At 49.8% G+C, this 13,330-nt stretch overlaps 7 protein-coding genes across 7 annotated transcripts; 3 read left to right on the top strand and 4 right to left on the bottom strand.

Moving 5' to 3' along the window:
• Positions 1-245: 245 nt before the first annotated feature.
• On the bottom strand, positions 246-1,866 carry N7484_008452 (cytochrome P450; the record flags this gene model as incomplete). The annotated part of the gene is made up of 2 exons (XM_057118839.1): positions 246-1,406; positions 1,462-1,866. The coding sequence occupies 2 exons, from the start codon at positions 1,864-1,866 to the stop codon at positions 246-248; spliced, it is 1,566 nt and encodes a 521-aa protein (XP_056968394.1).
• Positions 1,867-2,587: 721 nt separating this feature from the next.
• Positions 2,588-4,198, top strand: N7484_008451 (bZIP transcription factor; the record flags this gene model as incomplete). Its single annotated transcript, XM_057118838.1, has 3 exons — positions 2,588-2,884; positions 2,933-4,043; positions 4,095-4,198. The coding sequence occupies 3 exons, from the start codon at positions 2,588-2,590 to the stop codon at positions 4,196-4,198; spliced, it is 1,512 nt and encodes a 503-aa protein (XP_056968393.1).
• A 251-nt stretch (positions 4,199-4,449) lies between these two features.
• N7484_008450 (uncharacterized protein) lies at positions 4,450-4,821 on the bottom strand (the record flags this gene model as incomplete). The annotated part of the gene is made up of 3 exons (XM_057118837.1): positions 4,450-4,495; positions 4,552-4,616; positions 4,678-4,821. The coding sequence occupies 3 exons, from the start codon at positions 4,819-4,821 to the stop codon at positions 4,450-4,452; spliced, it is 255 nt and encodes an 84-aa protein (XP_056968392.1).
• Positions 4,822-5,409: 588 nt separating this feature from the next.
• N7484_008449 (alpha-hydroxy acid oxidase) lies at positions 5,410-6,904 on the bottom strand (the record flags this gene model as incomplete). The annotated part of the gene is made up of 8 exons (XM_057118836.1): positions 5,410-5,485; positions 5,548-5,624; positions 5,679-5,932; positions 5,991-6,065; positions 6,113-6,265; positions 6,334-6,671; positions 6,721-6,754; positions 6,811-6,904. The coding sequence occupies 8 exons, from the start codon at positions 6,902-6,904 to the stop codon at positions 5,410-5,412; spliced, it is 1,101 nt and encodes a 366-aa protein (XP_056968391.1).
• Positions 6,905-7,221: 317 nt separating this feature from the next.
• N7484_008448 (uncharacterized protein) lies at positions 7,222-8,435 on the top strand (the record flags this gene model as incomplete). Its single annotated transcript, XM_057118835.1, has 5 exons — positions 7,222-7,238; positions 7,287-7,492; positions 7,546-7,617; positions 7,668-8,122; positions 8,178-8,435. The coding sequence occupies 5 exons, from the start codon at positions 7,222-7,224 to the stop codon at positions 8,433-8,435; spliced, it is 1,008 nt and encodes a 335-aa protein (XP_056968390.1).
• Positions 8,436-8,624: 189 nt separating this feature from the next.
• On the top strand, positions 8,625-10,972 carry N7484_008447 (Zn(II)2Cys6 transcription factor; the record flags this gene model as incomplete). The annotated part of the gene is made up of 3 exons (XM_057118834.1): positions 8,625-8,856; positions 8,912-9,876; positions 9,929-10,972. The coding sequence occupies 3 exons, from the start codon at positions 8,625-8,627 to the stop codon at positions 10,970-10,972; spliced, it is 2,241 nt and encodes a 746-aa protein (XP_056968389.1).
• A 264-nt stretch (positions 10,973-11,236) lies between these two features.
• N7484_008446 (dihydrodipicolinate synthase family protein) lies at positions 11,237-12,127 on the bottom strand (the record flags this gene model as incomplete). The annotated part of the gene is made up of 1 exon (XM_057118833.1): positions 11,237-12,127. The coding sequence occupies one exon, from the start codon at positions 12,125-12,127 to the stop codon at positions 11,237-11,239; it is 891 nt and encodes a 296-aa protein (XP_056968388.1).
• Between the last annotated feature and the right edge of the window lie 1,203 nt (positions 12,128-13,330).

Here is a 13,330-nt window from a genome sequence, read left to right as displayed (position 1 = left end):
AGACGAAACTCATTTTTTCAAGTTGATTCAGGTGGCTTACTGTAGTGGCTACTGGATAAGAGGAGAAAAGTAGTATTGAGATTGAAGTCTTTCGTAATCGTCGTATCAGACAAACGTGTCCAACTAGGCAAATATGTGCAACCGGCTCCATGAATTATACCAATAAAAATCCAACAGGCAAACATTCCCCATGTCATATTAATAATGAAGAGTGGTGATAGTACTCATATCCTAGAACTAGAAATTTAGGCATCATCAGCCTCGTGCATGCGGACAGTCAACAGATCAGCCGGGCACATAGTCAAAGTCAAACCGTAGCGGATCGGCTGATCGGGGTTGACATCCTCGATTTGATCGAAACGCTGCAACAAACGAACAAGTACATATCCGGCCTCGGTCAAAGCAAACTGCTGACCGATGCAGATACGTGGGCCACCGTTGAAAGGAAGGTACTCCCATCCAGCCTTGCGGCTGGCGAAACGCTCAGGCTTGTACTCGTCCGCATCAGGGCCCCAGATATCCTTGCGGCGCTGCATGACAAAGGTGCTGTATGCGACCGAATCGCCCTTGCGAATGTAAACGGGAGACTCGCCGTCCGGACCACCACCGCGGGGAATGGTGGTGTCGCGGGTAGCAGAGCGGCGGTTGAAAGGAACAACGGGGTATAAACGGAGAGCCTCGTTCATGCAGTACTGGAGGTACTGGCAGGACTTCAGGGCAGCGAAGGTCAAGTTCTGGGGGTTCGAGTAGGTTCCGAAGGTCTCGATAATGACTTCACGGAGCTTACGGAAGATCTCGGGGTTGCGGGCCAAGGACAGGACGGTCCAGCTGAGAAGGGAAGCGGTGGTATCACGACCAGCGAGTAGAATGTTGAGCAACTGCGAGCGCAGCTCGATGGGGTCCCGGGTAGTAGCGGCAAGGGCGTCGAGGAAGACGTACTGAGCCTTCTCCTCGTCAGGCACCTTCTTTTCGTTTTCAGTGTTCTTCAATGCGGCTTCGACGATCTTGTCCACGAATGCGTGGACTTGCTTGTCAGAATGGCGAGCCTCCTTGGTCTCGGCGAGGAACGAAAGTCTCTCGAACCGGGCGCGCTGGGTGCAAACCCACTGGGATTTGTCAAAGTAAGTCGCGAAGTTGTCCTCGGGACGCTCCAAGCCCTTCAGGGCCTGAAGCTGGCTCTCAACACTCTCTCCAAACAGAAATTCGGTCGCGGAGTCCATGGTTAGACGGAAGAAAATCGACTGGATGTCGGTAGCGGCAGTCCATTTGTTGGCAGCGACCGGCAGGGCCTGCATCGCTTTCTGAACGTGAGTCTCTTCCAATTCCAGCTGGCTAATTTGATCGCGGGTGAATTGCGGACGGAGAAGTCCGCGAGAGTGGTTCCATTCTTGGCCATCGGCGGTGAACTATAGGATGTCAGTGTTCTGCAAGCAGCATTTGATAGAACATGGTGTCACTCACGATTCCGGTTCCCAGGAGGGGGTGCAGGTTGCGGCGACGCGGGGCTCCAAGCTCAAAGTCCTTGAACTGAGTTGCTAGCACCGCTTGAACGTTCTTGGGGTCGATGGTAAATGTGATGTCTTGGCCGAGATTGCGCATGATGAAAGTGGAGACAAAGCGGTTTTCCTGCTCGCTCATCTCTTTGCAACGACGTTCCGAAAGTAGAGGAATGGTCTTCGTCTTGTCCGCTGCCATTGACTCCTTAAGAGTTGCAATTCCGATCGGGTCTTTACAGGGCAAACGTGGTACAGGGCCACAGCCCAGGGTTCGAGCTTTGCGGGCATGTCGCCATGAGTTGACTGCCAGGCGAATGATCTGTAGGACCACGGCGGCACCTAGAAAGCCTAGGATAAAGGTAGGCGTCATGGTGAAGAGTTGTTGATAATTCAGAAGCGCCGCGAAATTAAGTGGACACGGGGCCTTCAATCATATTTATGGTTTTGAACACTGCAACCTCGGTTCGTTGCCGTCATACGGTGGATAATGTGCATTGACCTGGGCTATGACGATCCATGCATGAAGACCAATCAGAGTGGAAATAGAGGTCAGGCTAGATCGCCGCCATCGGATTTCGAGTCTTTTCAATTCCAACTCCGTCCGGTCTGTGATCACGGGCCAGTTACTTGAGATGGAGATATGGGCCCGGAACCATAACTTTTTCAATGTTAATCCGGAGAAGACCGACTGGAAGATTTGTTCACTCGGACTTGCACCGCATTAGGGAATGGCGTCCCCACACTCTGAGGAACCGCCACAACTCTGAAACACGGAGTTCGGGAGAGAGTTTTCGGAGAAAGGTTATCAACTGTGTACCTCTGGAGGAGTAGAATAACGAAATGGGTCCAGATGCCGATTAAGCGGCATCAGAGTCGGATTTAGGAATGATCTAAAAAACGGTATGCACGATGATGTTTAAATCCTGATGAATCCCTGTAAGTTAATCTAACAAAGTTAGCGGCATGTATGACTAAGCGTCTGGGGAGCCGAGGCAGGATGATTATTGATCAACGTAATCAAACATCATCTCACCATGGATTCTCTAATCCAACACCTAGTCTTAAGCCTATTCATTCTTCTTTCAAGCTAAATGCCAGAACCAGACCCACAATTCGACATGCTCTCAGGCACTCTGTCAGCCAGGTCTTACCTCGAGCTAGGTGACATCGCTCTAGTGGCCGAAACATCTCAAAGCTCCGCAACTCCTCAGAGCTTGGAATCCGCCCCTGAAAATGCTCTAGAACGTGACGGCAGGTCCGGCCCGCACCTGCAGCCCAGGCAGAATCCGCCAGCAATGTCGGAGAAGACCGAGACGGGGCCAGATCGACCCGTGCGTAAACGTGGTCGGCCTAGACTGGAGACCACTAAGGATGCTGTCGCAATTGAGGTAGATTGCATAGATGAACGCCCCATGATCGCCTGCTAATCTTTCCAGGAACGACGCATGCAAATTCGTCGGGCACAGCGTACTTACCGACAGAAAAAGGAGACAACAATTCAGACTCTCAGAACACGTGTAGAAGTGTTGGAACAGACACTACAGAATGTGGCCAATCTACTTAGTACGGACAATAATTCTGGCCTGGGGTACGCACATGACCAAAGTCGCACCAAGCAGTTGATTCTAGCTGAAATCAACAAAACCCGATCATCCTCAGACGAGATCTCGCTCGATCACAATCAACATATCACGCAGAGCCGCGATACTCCGGGGGATATATTTGGATACCATGTCTCCTACTCAGAACTCAAAGCATCCGAATCGAACTCTCACAGGAGATCCAGATCCAGATCCAGGTCTATCCGCAGATCTCCCTCCCCACTTCTAAATCGCCTATTCCCCACAACAACCGTCTACACATACAGCCACCAAGAATTAAACTTATCCCGGCGCCTCCATCGCTTCTGCCTTGAACACACGTACCGCTGGCTGACAGACCCACATTCCGACCCAGTCCTCATAACCCGCGTCTTCGGCCTCCTCCCATGCATCCAAGACATCCCCGGAGTATGTCGCAGTTTCCGACGCGTCCTTCAATCTGAGATAGGATGTGAGCTCGAGAGCTCGAAGCTCCCCTTCTATACCCTCGGAGGTGCAGGGACGCATTACCCGCGTGCGAAATCCCCCAAGAACGTGCGACGGCCAGGGAAGGTCTTGCGCAGGTTAGCGCGGATCTTGCGGCGGGGTGGAATTCGGGATTGGGATGAGGATTGGAGTGGGGATGCGGAGCCCGATCGTGATCATCGGTCTGTTGTGGAGAGAACTATGAGTAAAGAGGAGCAGTTGCGCTCGTTGGATCTTGATGGAGATTGGTTTGACTGTTATGATGTTCAGGGGTATTTGGAGCAGAGGGGTGTTGTGCTTGATGGGTCATCGCTGTCATTGGCGGTACCCGCTGCGACAGTTGGAGATCTTTATGGTGTTTCCTCAGATACATCTGCGTCGCAATTGTATGGCTCAACGAGCGACTCGCTCAGTGAGAGGAGTGGTTGGCGCTATCTGAGCCAGTCGACCTATGTCCTTGATGTTGAGTGTTTCTTTGACTGTGAGTTCCACTTGACTCGACCCTATCGAACCGAGCGCTAAATCCTTTTAGTACTACTGGGCAATTTGCGGATTCTAGGCCGAGCCCCTGGGTTTCGACTGTGGGATGTGGAAGCGGCTCTGCGGACGGCGATCCACAGGCGGTCATTTAGTTGAACGCATGATAACCTTTTTTTCACTTTTAAGCCGAGAATGATGATAACGATGACCATGTGATACACGACTACGTTCAATTCAATGAGAAAAAAATATCGTTGCATTTGTTATTGGGTATATCGCATAGACATCCGGCATGCCACATAAAGAAATTCGCGGGCTCCACTCATGAACGGCAGTTCCACCGAGTTATCTTTCTCTGCTCATTACATGTACCTTCCAGTCTCCGTGTACGGGATCGTGGTGGTAACCTAGCAGCAGATCTCGCAGCACTCGAAGCAGGCAAGACCGGCGCAGCTGAAGCAAGTTAGCCCCTGAATGTCAATACTAACAAAATCGCATTGCGAACTTACATTCCGCAGCAGAGACCACCACCACCACCACCGCGCAGTTGCATGGACATTTGCTCCTGGTTTGCCTGAAAACACGTATCAGTTTCAATGGTTTCATTTTGGCCCTCATCCTAAAGGTTAACGTACGGGCTGCTGGGAGACGACGTTCTCGGTAGAAGGAGCGGCAGGGCTGGCAGGCTGCTGCATAGCGACAGTGTTGCCGTTCCAGGAGTTCTCCTGGGAGCACTCAGACTCAGCGGGGGAAGACTTGAAGAAGTTGAAGTTGAACATATTGGCGTTGATGGATGGAACGTGGAAGAGTGAAAGGTGAGATGAGGACAATTTAAGTAAATCGGAGGGATCGGCAGAACTAATGAAAGCAAAATTCAAAAATTTGCGGCAATTACAGTTTCAATGTGGAGGATCGGCTTCAATTAAATACTGACTCGGCTAGTGTCCCCAACCAATTTCACGGCGAAGGGGGCGCGCGTTGTCTTGTGAGAGGGTCGCATGCCAATGAACACCAGAGTAAGGCTGCATGAGGGCCAGTGCTAAGTATAGTGTCTCGGACTAATCGGAATGGTGCTGCCTGACTGCGCCCATACACCGCCACAAAAGTAACAAAAGTATTCGAAGGTTGAACAGCCTCATTGGGATATGTACTCGTTCTTCTATATACAGCTCAAATATGGGCCTTGACTATCGGTCTATACACTCATGCTTCACAATAACTCCATGCTAGCTTTTCCTTTAAAGGGCGCTCTCTTGTCAACAAAGATGACGAAAAATGTGCGTGTGCCGTTCAGCCCTAGAGGGCGGGCGGAGTGCCAAGACACTTGGCAGTCCACTTGATTGGATGTTCGGGTCGGTTGATGAGATTCACAGCTTGGCAAGGATGCCGTCGGACCGCAGGACGGAAAGATAACATTTTTGGATATCACTGATGGTCTTGCATCTAGAAGCGGGTCAGTTATACGAGAATTTATACCCTGCATAAGACATAAAGGGGAAACGTACCCAGCTAGCGCCATAGTGATCTTCAACTCTTGGCGAAGGATCTTAATCGCCAGTTCGACGCCTTCTTGACCATTGTACTGCAAGCTGTCAGACGAATTTCCTTGAAACGTGGTGGCTTAGGTGTGGCGTACCGCTAAACCCCAGATAGGGATCCGGCCCAGGAAGCAGTGGCTGGCGCCTAGGGCGATCGCCTTGAAAATATCCGATCCACGGCGGATGCCACCATCGATTGTGATTGGGATGCGTCCCTGGGCGACAGGGGCGCATATTCTGAGCGCGTCAAGGGTGGATGGGACACCGTCCAATTGTCGGCCGCCGTGGTTCGAGATCACAATTCCATCGACGCCGTACTCGATCGCGAGCTCAACGTCTTCAGGGGAGCACACTACCAGTATTGTCAATACCATATTCCGATGAAAATATTCCGCTCAGCGCTTAATTACCTCCTTTGAGCCAGATAGGAAGGTGAGTGTGCGACCTGAGCCACGAAATCGCTGTCTCCCAATCAAGGGTAGGGTCTACCACTGTGTCAGCTCACCTCCCTTGACTTGCAATATGAACATACCGTAGTCTGTGCGATCGGATGTATCGGCTCCACTGCTGAGAATATTGGGGTAGGTCATGTCCTCTGGAATACGGAACTCATTGCGATATTCGTTCAACCGCTTTCCCAGAACAGGCACATCGACGGACAAGAACAATGCCTTGTATCCGGACTCTGAAACATCCCATTAATTCCCAGGCCCAAGCATTCATGTTTTGTGCAAGAGTGCGAGAGGAACTCACTTTCTGCCCGATCCAACAATTGAATTGTAACCCCCCGGTCCTTCAACACGCACATCTGCATAAAGTAGGGATTCTCCAGGCCTTGCGCCTTGACGTCCTCCAAAGAGCAGGTCGCATACGATGATAAGCCCATGCCCATGTTATATTTCGCCGCAGCTCGAGAAGTCGCCAGTTCTCCATCAGGATGCGCGAGCTTGTGGGAGGCAGCGGGACCGAAACTGAAGGGCAGTGACACCTTGCTGCCAAGGAACTCTGTACTTGTATCGACGTTCTCGACATTGACCAAGATTCGTGGGCGGATTTTGTAGCGATCGTAGGCTTTTTCGTTGTCGTTGAGACTTTGATTCTGTTAGCTTACTGAGAGTGTATAGAGAGTGAGGGTCATACGTGATCAAGTCCATTGCACCTCCATCATAGTAGTCTGCTTGGGTCAGTCTCGGAGTACCGGGATGCAGGGGTATGGTGGACACAACTCACCTCGATACGTCTTGCCGAGGTTCTTGCCTCCAGCCTCCTTGAGGTCTGCGATACAGCACACATCTTTGTGAAGAGTCTCACCACGGTGCGACATGTTGAAGGTTTTGTGTATAGATGTAGGGGTATACAAAAGTGTAAATAGGGACTGGGGGACAATAAGTACTTGCTCCGTGTTGGACAACTACGGAGATCATATGCTCTGTATCCCAATGTAGATAAATGGTCCAATGACCTTCCCCATGTATAGTTCATGTCGACTTCCTATCGCAGAATGACCCACCCCCGGAATGGCCTTCCCTATTTAGTTCTGCCCCGCACGTCGCGCTTTATTAAAATGTGCTTGCACAGGCCATTCGACCATGTATTCAACTCTCCTCGTACTAGTGCAAATTCATCAACAATCAATTGACCATGACTCGCATTTTTTTGTATGTGGCTCGGTGCTGGTGTTAGGCAAGTACTGACTTTTCATAAAGGACCGGCGGCTCCGGCTATATTGGTGGGCAGGTTCTCCACACTCTGCAGTCAACACACCCTGAGTATGAATGTGTTGCTCTCTTGCGTGACAGCGACAAGGCTGCTATTGTCTCCAAGGCCTATCCTCGCGTCCGTGTTGTTCTCGGTGATCTCGACTCCTTATCGCTGATTGAAGAGGAGGCACGTCAAGCCGATGTGGTTATCAGTAAGGCGATTATACTATACGTATTTTCATCTCATTTGCTAACATAAATCTAGATGCCGCTACTTATAAGCACCAGCCCAGCATTGAAGCTATTGCTCGCGGTTTGGCCAACCGCCCCACACCTGGTGAGTGAACACGCTATATGTCAGGAAGACATTGCTAATATACAGGTCAGGATACTGGGTTCAGATCTCTGGTGCAAGCATTCTTTCCATTCCAGACATTGTGAACAATCGCTTCGGAGAGGCTGCTGGTAAAGTCTATGATGATGTGAAGGATGCTGCTGAGATCCGCGAGATTATCAAACAGAATGCAGACACCAGGGTGGCAGACAACTACCTTGTCAACCTCCAGGGCCCCAAGACTGCACTTGTTTTCCCGCCGATTATCTATGGCAAAGGAAGTGGCCCCGTCAACCAGCGCAGTATTCAAATTCCAGAGCTTTCCCGGGTTGCTATTCAAACTCGCCAGACTGTCCAAGTAGGCAAGGGAGAAAGCACCTGGAGCAACATTCACATCTCCGACTTGGCCAACGTATTTGTTGGATTAGTTGAGAAGGCTGTTGAAGGTGCAGAAGGCGCTTTCTGGAATCAGGACGGTCTCTACTTTGTTGGTAACGCTGATGTGCTAGTAAGTTGAGCCCACTCATTTCCAACCCAATTGTGCAGAATGCTGATCTCTACAGTCATTTGGCAAAATCTCTCAGCTCGTTGCCGAGGCAGCTCATAGCCTTGGTCTGACTGACTCGACTTCCGTCAAGAGCGTTAGTGCTAGCGAGGCGGATGAGTTGACCGGCAAGGGTAGTGTTTTCTGGGGTACCAACGCTTGGCAACACTCCCAGAGAGCAACCAAATTCCTGGGGTGGAGTCAGAAGGCTCACTCGCTGGAGCAGGAGATTCCGGTAACCGTCAAGGCCGAGGCGACGCGACTGGGCAAATTGTAAACTAGAACCAAAAAAAAGTTGGCGGGGTAGATTAGATAAGTTAGTGGCGCGGTCAAATAGGAAGGACATTCCGACGGCACAACCCTTCAGGGTGTACTTACCTCCTTGGATTCTCTATGGACTAATTGATGCTTGATGATACATACCGAAATCAATATATACGATATTCGCAAGTGACTCCATAAAGTAATGGCGAGGTCTACGCGAGCGCGTGCGCGTCGATCCCATCTATTGGGCGGATGTGGCACCTGCAGACGTCGCCATGTGAAATGCGATCAGAAACGGCCGGTGTGTCGCACATGCCGGAATATCGGTGTAGCATGCGAGGGATTCTCCGATCAGATTCTATGGGTACATGGTGACGATAGTGAGGAGTTGGTGGATGACGGACGTCGTGTAACTCGACGACATCTCTACACTGGTATGCCTGATTTTTGGATAGTCTCTCCTAGTCACTATGAGCTAACCGTTTATAGAAAAGGACCGTCTGTCTATGAGCGCGTCTTTGACTACCAATCTTCTATCCGGTTCCATTGACGCTTCATTGGCTGAGATCGAGTCGAGATCTCGAGATACTGATCGCGCGACCGATGACGATGTTGTCATCGGGCCATTTGGAGTCTTGAACTTTTCTTCGTCGAGCACAGAGTCACAAGCTCAATCACGGGCTCAACTGCTTCCTCAGTCATCAGTTGAGTCAATTGCGCCCCAAGAAGATGAGACTATCTCATCAGACCCTGGTCCTAGCGTGGGCTTGGCAGGTGCCGTTGTCCCAGAAGAAATCCAGGATACTAGCCCATTGTCGATCATGGATTCTATATCACAGATGGACGATTTCCTGCATTGGTCAGACTTGTTGGGGTTTAATCTCGATCCATCAGGATTCGCAACATATCCCAATCTGAGCATGCAACCTGACATGTCCTTTAATCTGGACAATGACACGGGACTGCTACCATTTGCTTCCACAGTGAACAACAACTCCATGCAAGCTCCCACTCCTCAGCAAACGCCAATGGAGCTTGTGTCTACCCCGACTGACCTTCTGCAAAACGCTCAGTTCCTTCTCAAGCATTTCCAGGATGTCGTGATTCCTCACATAATGGCAATTCCCTTCGGGCTGAAATCACCATGGAAGATTTTGAACTTACCTGCTGCAGTAGTCGCGTTTGGAGATTCCACTTTCCTTGGCACAGATGGTGTCAGCCATGCTCGGCTCGCAAATCTCTACGGTATTATTGCCTGCTCCGCTCTTGATTTGGCATTAAGACCACAGGATGGAGTGTTGGAATCTAGTGATCATTGGCACTACACTGCTAGCCAGTTATATCAGAATGCGAAAGACCACATGCAAATCTCACTGCAACATGAGACCCAGGGTCCGAGGAAGGCCAAGTACAAAGACCAGCTGATGTCTGCGAACATTTTGACGCAATATGCTGTATGCAGCCCTGATACGCAAATTCGAGTAAAGCCTCACTAACTTTTTCCAGATTCTGTCAGGGCAACAGCAACATGCACGCTGTTTTCTGATTGATGCTGAGCGACTACTGCGTCTGCGTGGATTATCCAAAAGCCGAATCTCTAAAAAGGCTCGTCTCTTGCATCATGTCTACACTTGGTTGAGAATCCTCGGGGAGAGCACTTTTGTTTTGCACGACTATGGTCTATCGTATTCCTGCCTTGACAATCTCGGCTCATCGAGTCGAGTCCACGCTTCTAGTGCTACAAACAGCAATTCTGTACACCATGAGCCCAATTCCCGTCTGGATGACTTTCTTCGTCTTGGCAATCAGAATTCTGATAACGACCTTAACATCGACGAACCGAAAGATCATGCATCTGGATACAACGATATCCATCTACACGATTCTCGCAGTTTCTCTGAGCACCTTTACAAACAAATCTACGGCATCCCAGAGACATGGCTCAGTCTAGTATCCCAAACAACTAGACTCGCAAACGTCATGGAAGCATTCCGAACTGCAAGGACTTCAGGTCGAAGTGTGAGTATGGAAGCATGGGAAAAGCTGCAAAGACGAAGTATGCGCTTAGAGAATATGATCTGCTCATTAAATTTGGGCCGTACACGGGGACAATCTACCGACCTACAGACTCTTTCCAAGCCACACGTCTGCATGCTTGAAGCATTGAACGAGGCACTTATGATATTTTTCTATCGCCGGATTCGAGAAGTCCATCCGGCTGTGTTACAAGGTCATGTTGATAATGTAATCAACGCGCTAGAGGAGTGCAATGATACATTGTCACAAGATGCCCAAACGGGTCCCGGAACTGCCTGGCCAATGTTCATTGCGGGAAGTGAGGCTCTCACTACATTCAGGCGTGAGGCTGTCTTAAGATGGTTGGATAATGCCAGTTCCAAATGCGGGTGTACTTCGTTTGCCACGGCCCGAGATGTCATGATGAAGGTTTGGCGCAAGCAAGATGAACATCTGGGAGGGAATCGTGGAGACCGGATATTATCATGGATCGAGATTGTGAAAGAAGAACAGACATGGCCGTTGTTCTTTTGAGTTTACTTACGATTTCATGTATTTATCCACATTACATGACCTGTACGATAAGATGAGTTACGATGCAATGATACATAACCTGATGAATCAACCAAACTTTGATAAGACTTGGATCCTCTATTACCTAACTTTGAAGTTCGCAAAATGGAAGATCCCAACCCTGATCATGGTGTATTGAAATTCAAAACGTTAATTCATTTTCATTCCCATGGTATCGCTTTTCTATTCTATACAACCAATACGATCCATCCGAATAATGCATCCTTAAATAGTCTTAACACCAGCATTCTCAATCAACTGCTTAAGCTCAGCCCGCAGCTCAGGCTTAAGCAACGCAAACGGCTTCCGCAAACCACCAGTAGGCTGACCAATCAGCTCAACACCAGTCTTAACAGCAGAAGCATAGTTGTGCGACTCCAAGAACTTGCAAATAGGCCAAGCCTTAGCCCAAAGCTCACGGCCACGCTTCAGGTCACCGCGAACAGAAACAGCCTCGTAAAGCTCAACAGCCAACTCAGGAATGAAGTTGGCAGCACCCCAGACACCACCAGGGGCACCGGAAGCCAATCCAAAGAAGGTAAGACTATCCCAGCCGTTGAAAGCAGTGATCTTATCAGAGTAGCCAACAAGCAGCTCGGTAAGCGCAGGCGCATCACCAGATGTATCCTTCATATACTTGACGCCGACCTTGGATAGACCGGCGATCTCGGCGGGTGTGAGCTTCAGGCCTGAAGCACTGGGGATATTATAGAACATAATGGGCAGCTTGGACTCGTTGTGAATCTCTTGGAAGAGCTCGTGCAGCTGCTCAAGGTTGAGAGGGTCGTAGAAGGGGGGCACGACCATGACGGCGGCGGCACCGGCTTCGCCGGCGTGCTTGGATAGTTCGATGGCCTCGGCGGAGGATGTGCTGCCTGTGCCTGTGACGACGGGGACGCGGCCGGCGGCGAACTTGACGCAGAGCTCGGTAAGCTGCTTGCGCTCGGCGGTCGTCATGACTGTGAACTCGCCAGTGCTGCCGCCGGGCACAAGACCGTGCACGCCGGCCTTGATGAGGTGCTCAATGTGGGCTTGGAGGCGGGCTTCGTCGATCTTGGTCTGGTCATCGGTGAAGGGGGTGATCAGGGCCACCATGATTCCGTGGAGGTCAGCCATTGTGATGGTGTTGGAGTTTGAAGGTTGGATATTGGGTATTGGAGGGTTGTTTGTAAATTGTTAAGTCTCATGGAGTCAGGCGTTCTGTCTTTTAAGTACATGGCGTTCAGATGTATACACTTGCTCTATGCGGAAACACTTTCTGTTTGGATGCGGATCTATCTAATCGGGCGGAGACGCTTTCCTAATTCTGTGCGGGGTCATTTCTAACAGTGGCAGGCTCGTCATTGGGACTCAGTTGTACGTATTTCATAATTGAGAAGAACAATAGAGAAGGTTATCTCACAATTCATGTCAGTCATTTTTTATGTGCGAGAGGGCAATGTGGTTGTGGAGGATTTCCATGCCTATTACGGAATTGCCACATTGACGCCTTTCCCAACCTTGGGATGTTATCTGATCCAACACCCCACATCATGCATGTCATATCCCGTTGGAGAAGGGACCCCTCATTTTCAACCCCGAGGGCCTGAAATAAATGGCAGTGATTCAGCATGAATTCTTTTTTTTTTTTTTTTTTTTTGGAATAAACACCCCGTCATCCAGCGAGCAGTTCTAGGGGGAATCCTCTAGTGATGCATTGAATCGATTCATACATAGCATTGTATAGTAGAACCACCAAGCCACAGTAAATACAAAAACCTATTGCATCATATCTTACAGTACTTCCGGTAATCAATCACAGCATCTGTAGTCTTGAACTGTGTCATGGATCGTATACGAGCACCTCCAACCACAAGTTCACGGATTTGAGTCTTGCCGATTTCCGACATACGCTTGACAGGTTTAACACATATTATTATGAGGGAGTGCGTGAGACACCTAGCGGGGGCTTTGTGTCTGTTGCTCAAATAAGCCATCCCCGCGAGCAAATATTACATGGCCGAGAGCTCTTCACATCTGTGTCTGTTTCTTGCGCTTCCCCAAGGACCAGTCACATATCTTCCCTGGCACAGGCTTTAGGTCTTCCCATGAGGGTGTGTCAACTCAAGCATGGTGATACATATCGAGCGACTGAATTATTCGACGAGGGATATGAGGAGAAGAGCTGGACGAATCGCTTCGCCCGAGTTCTTCTGTGCTTGGTGTATTGAACAAGTTCATTGATTGAAGTGGAACGTCTTGATCTTTTTGCGAACCTTATTAGTCCATGTTAAGGTTTCATCTAACACAATGGAACTCGATGCTAGGTGCTTTGAATAC

The sequence above is a fragment of the Penicillium longicatenatum genome, assembly GCF_028827895.1.
Source record: "Penicillium longicatenatum strain IBT 33135 chromosome Unknown contig_6_segment0_segment0, whole genome shotgun sequence".
Lineage (NCBI taxonomy): Eukaryota > Fungi > Ascomycota > Eurotiomycetes > Eurotiales > Aspergillaceae > Penicillium > Penicillium longicatenatum.
The sequence above is the reverse complement of the archived record's forward strand: the minus strand, read 5'-3'. Positions and strand labels throughout refer to the sequence as shown.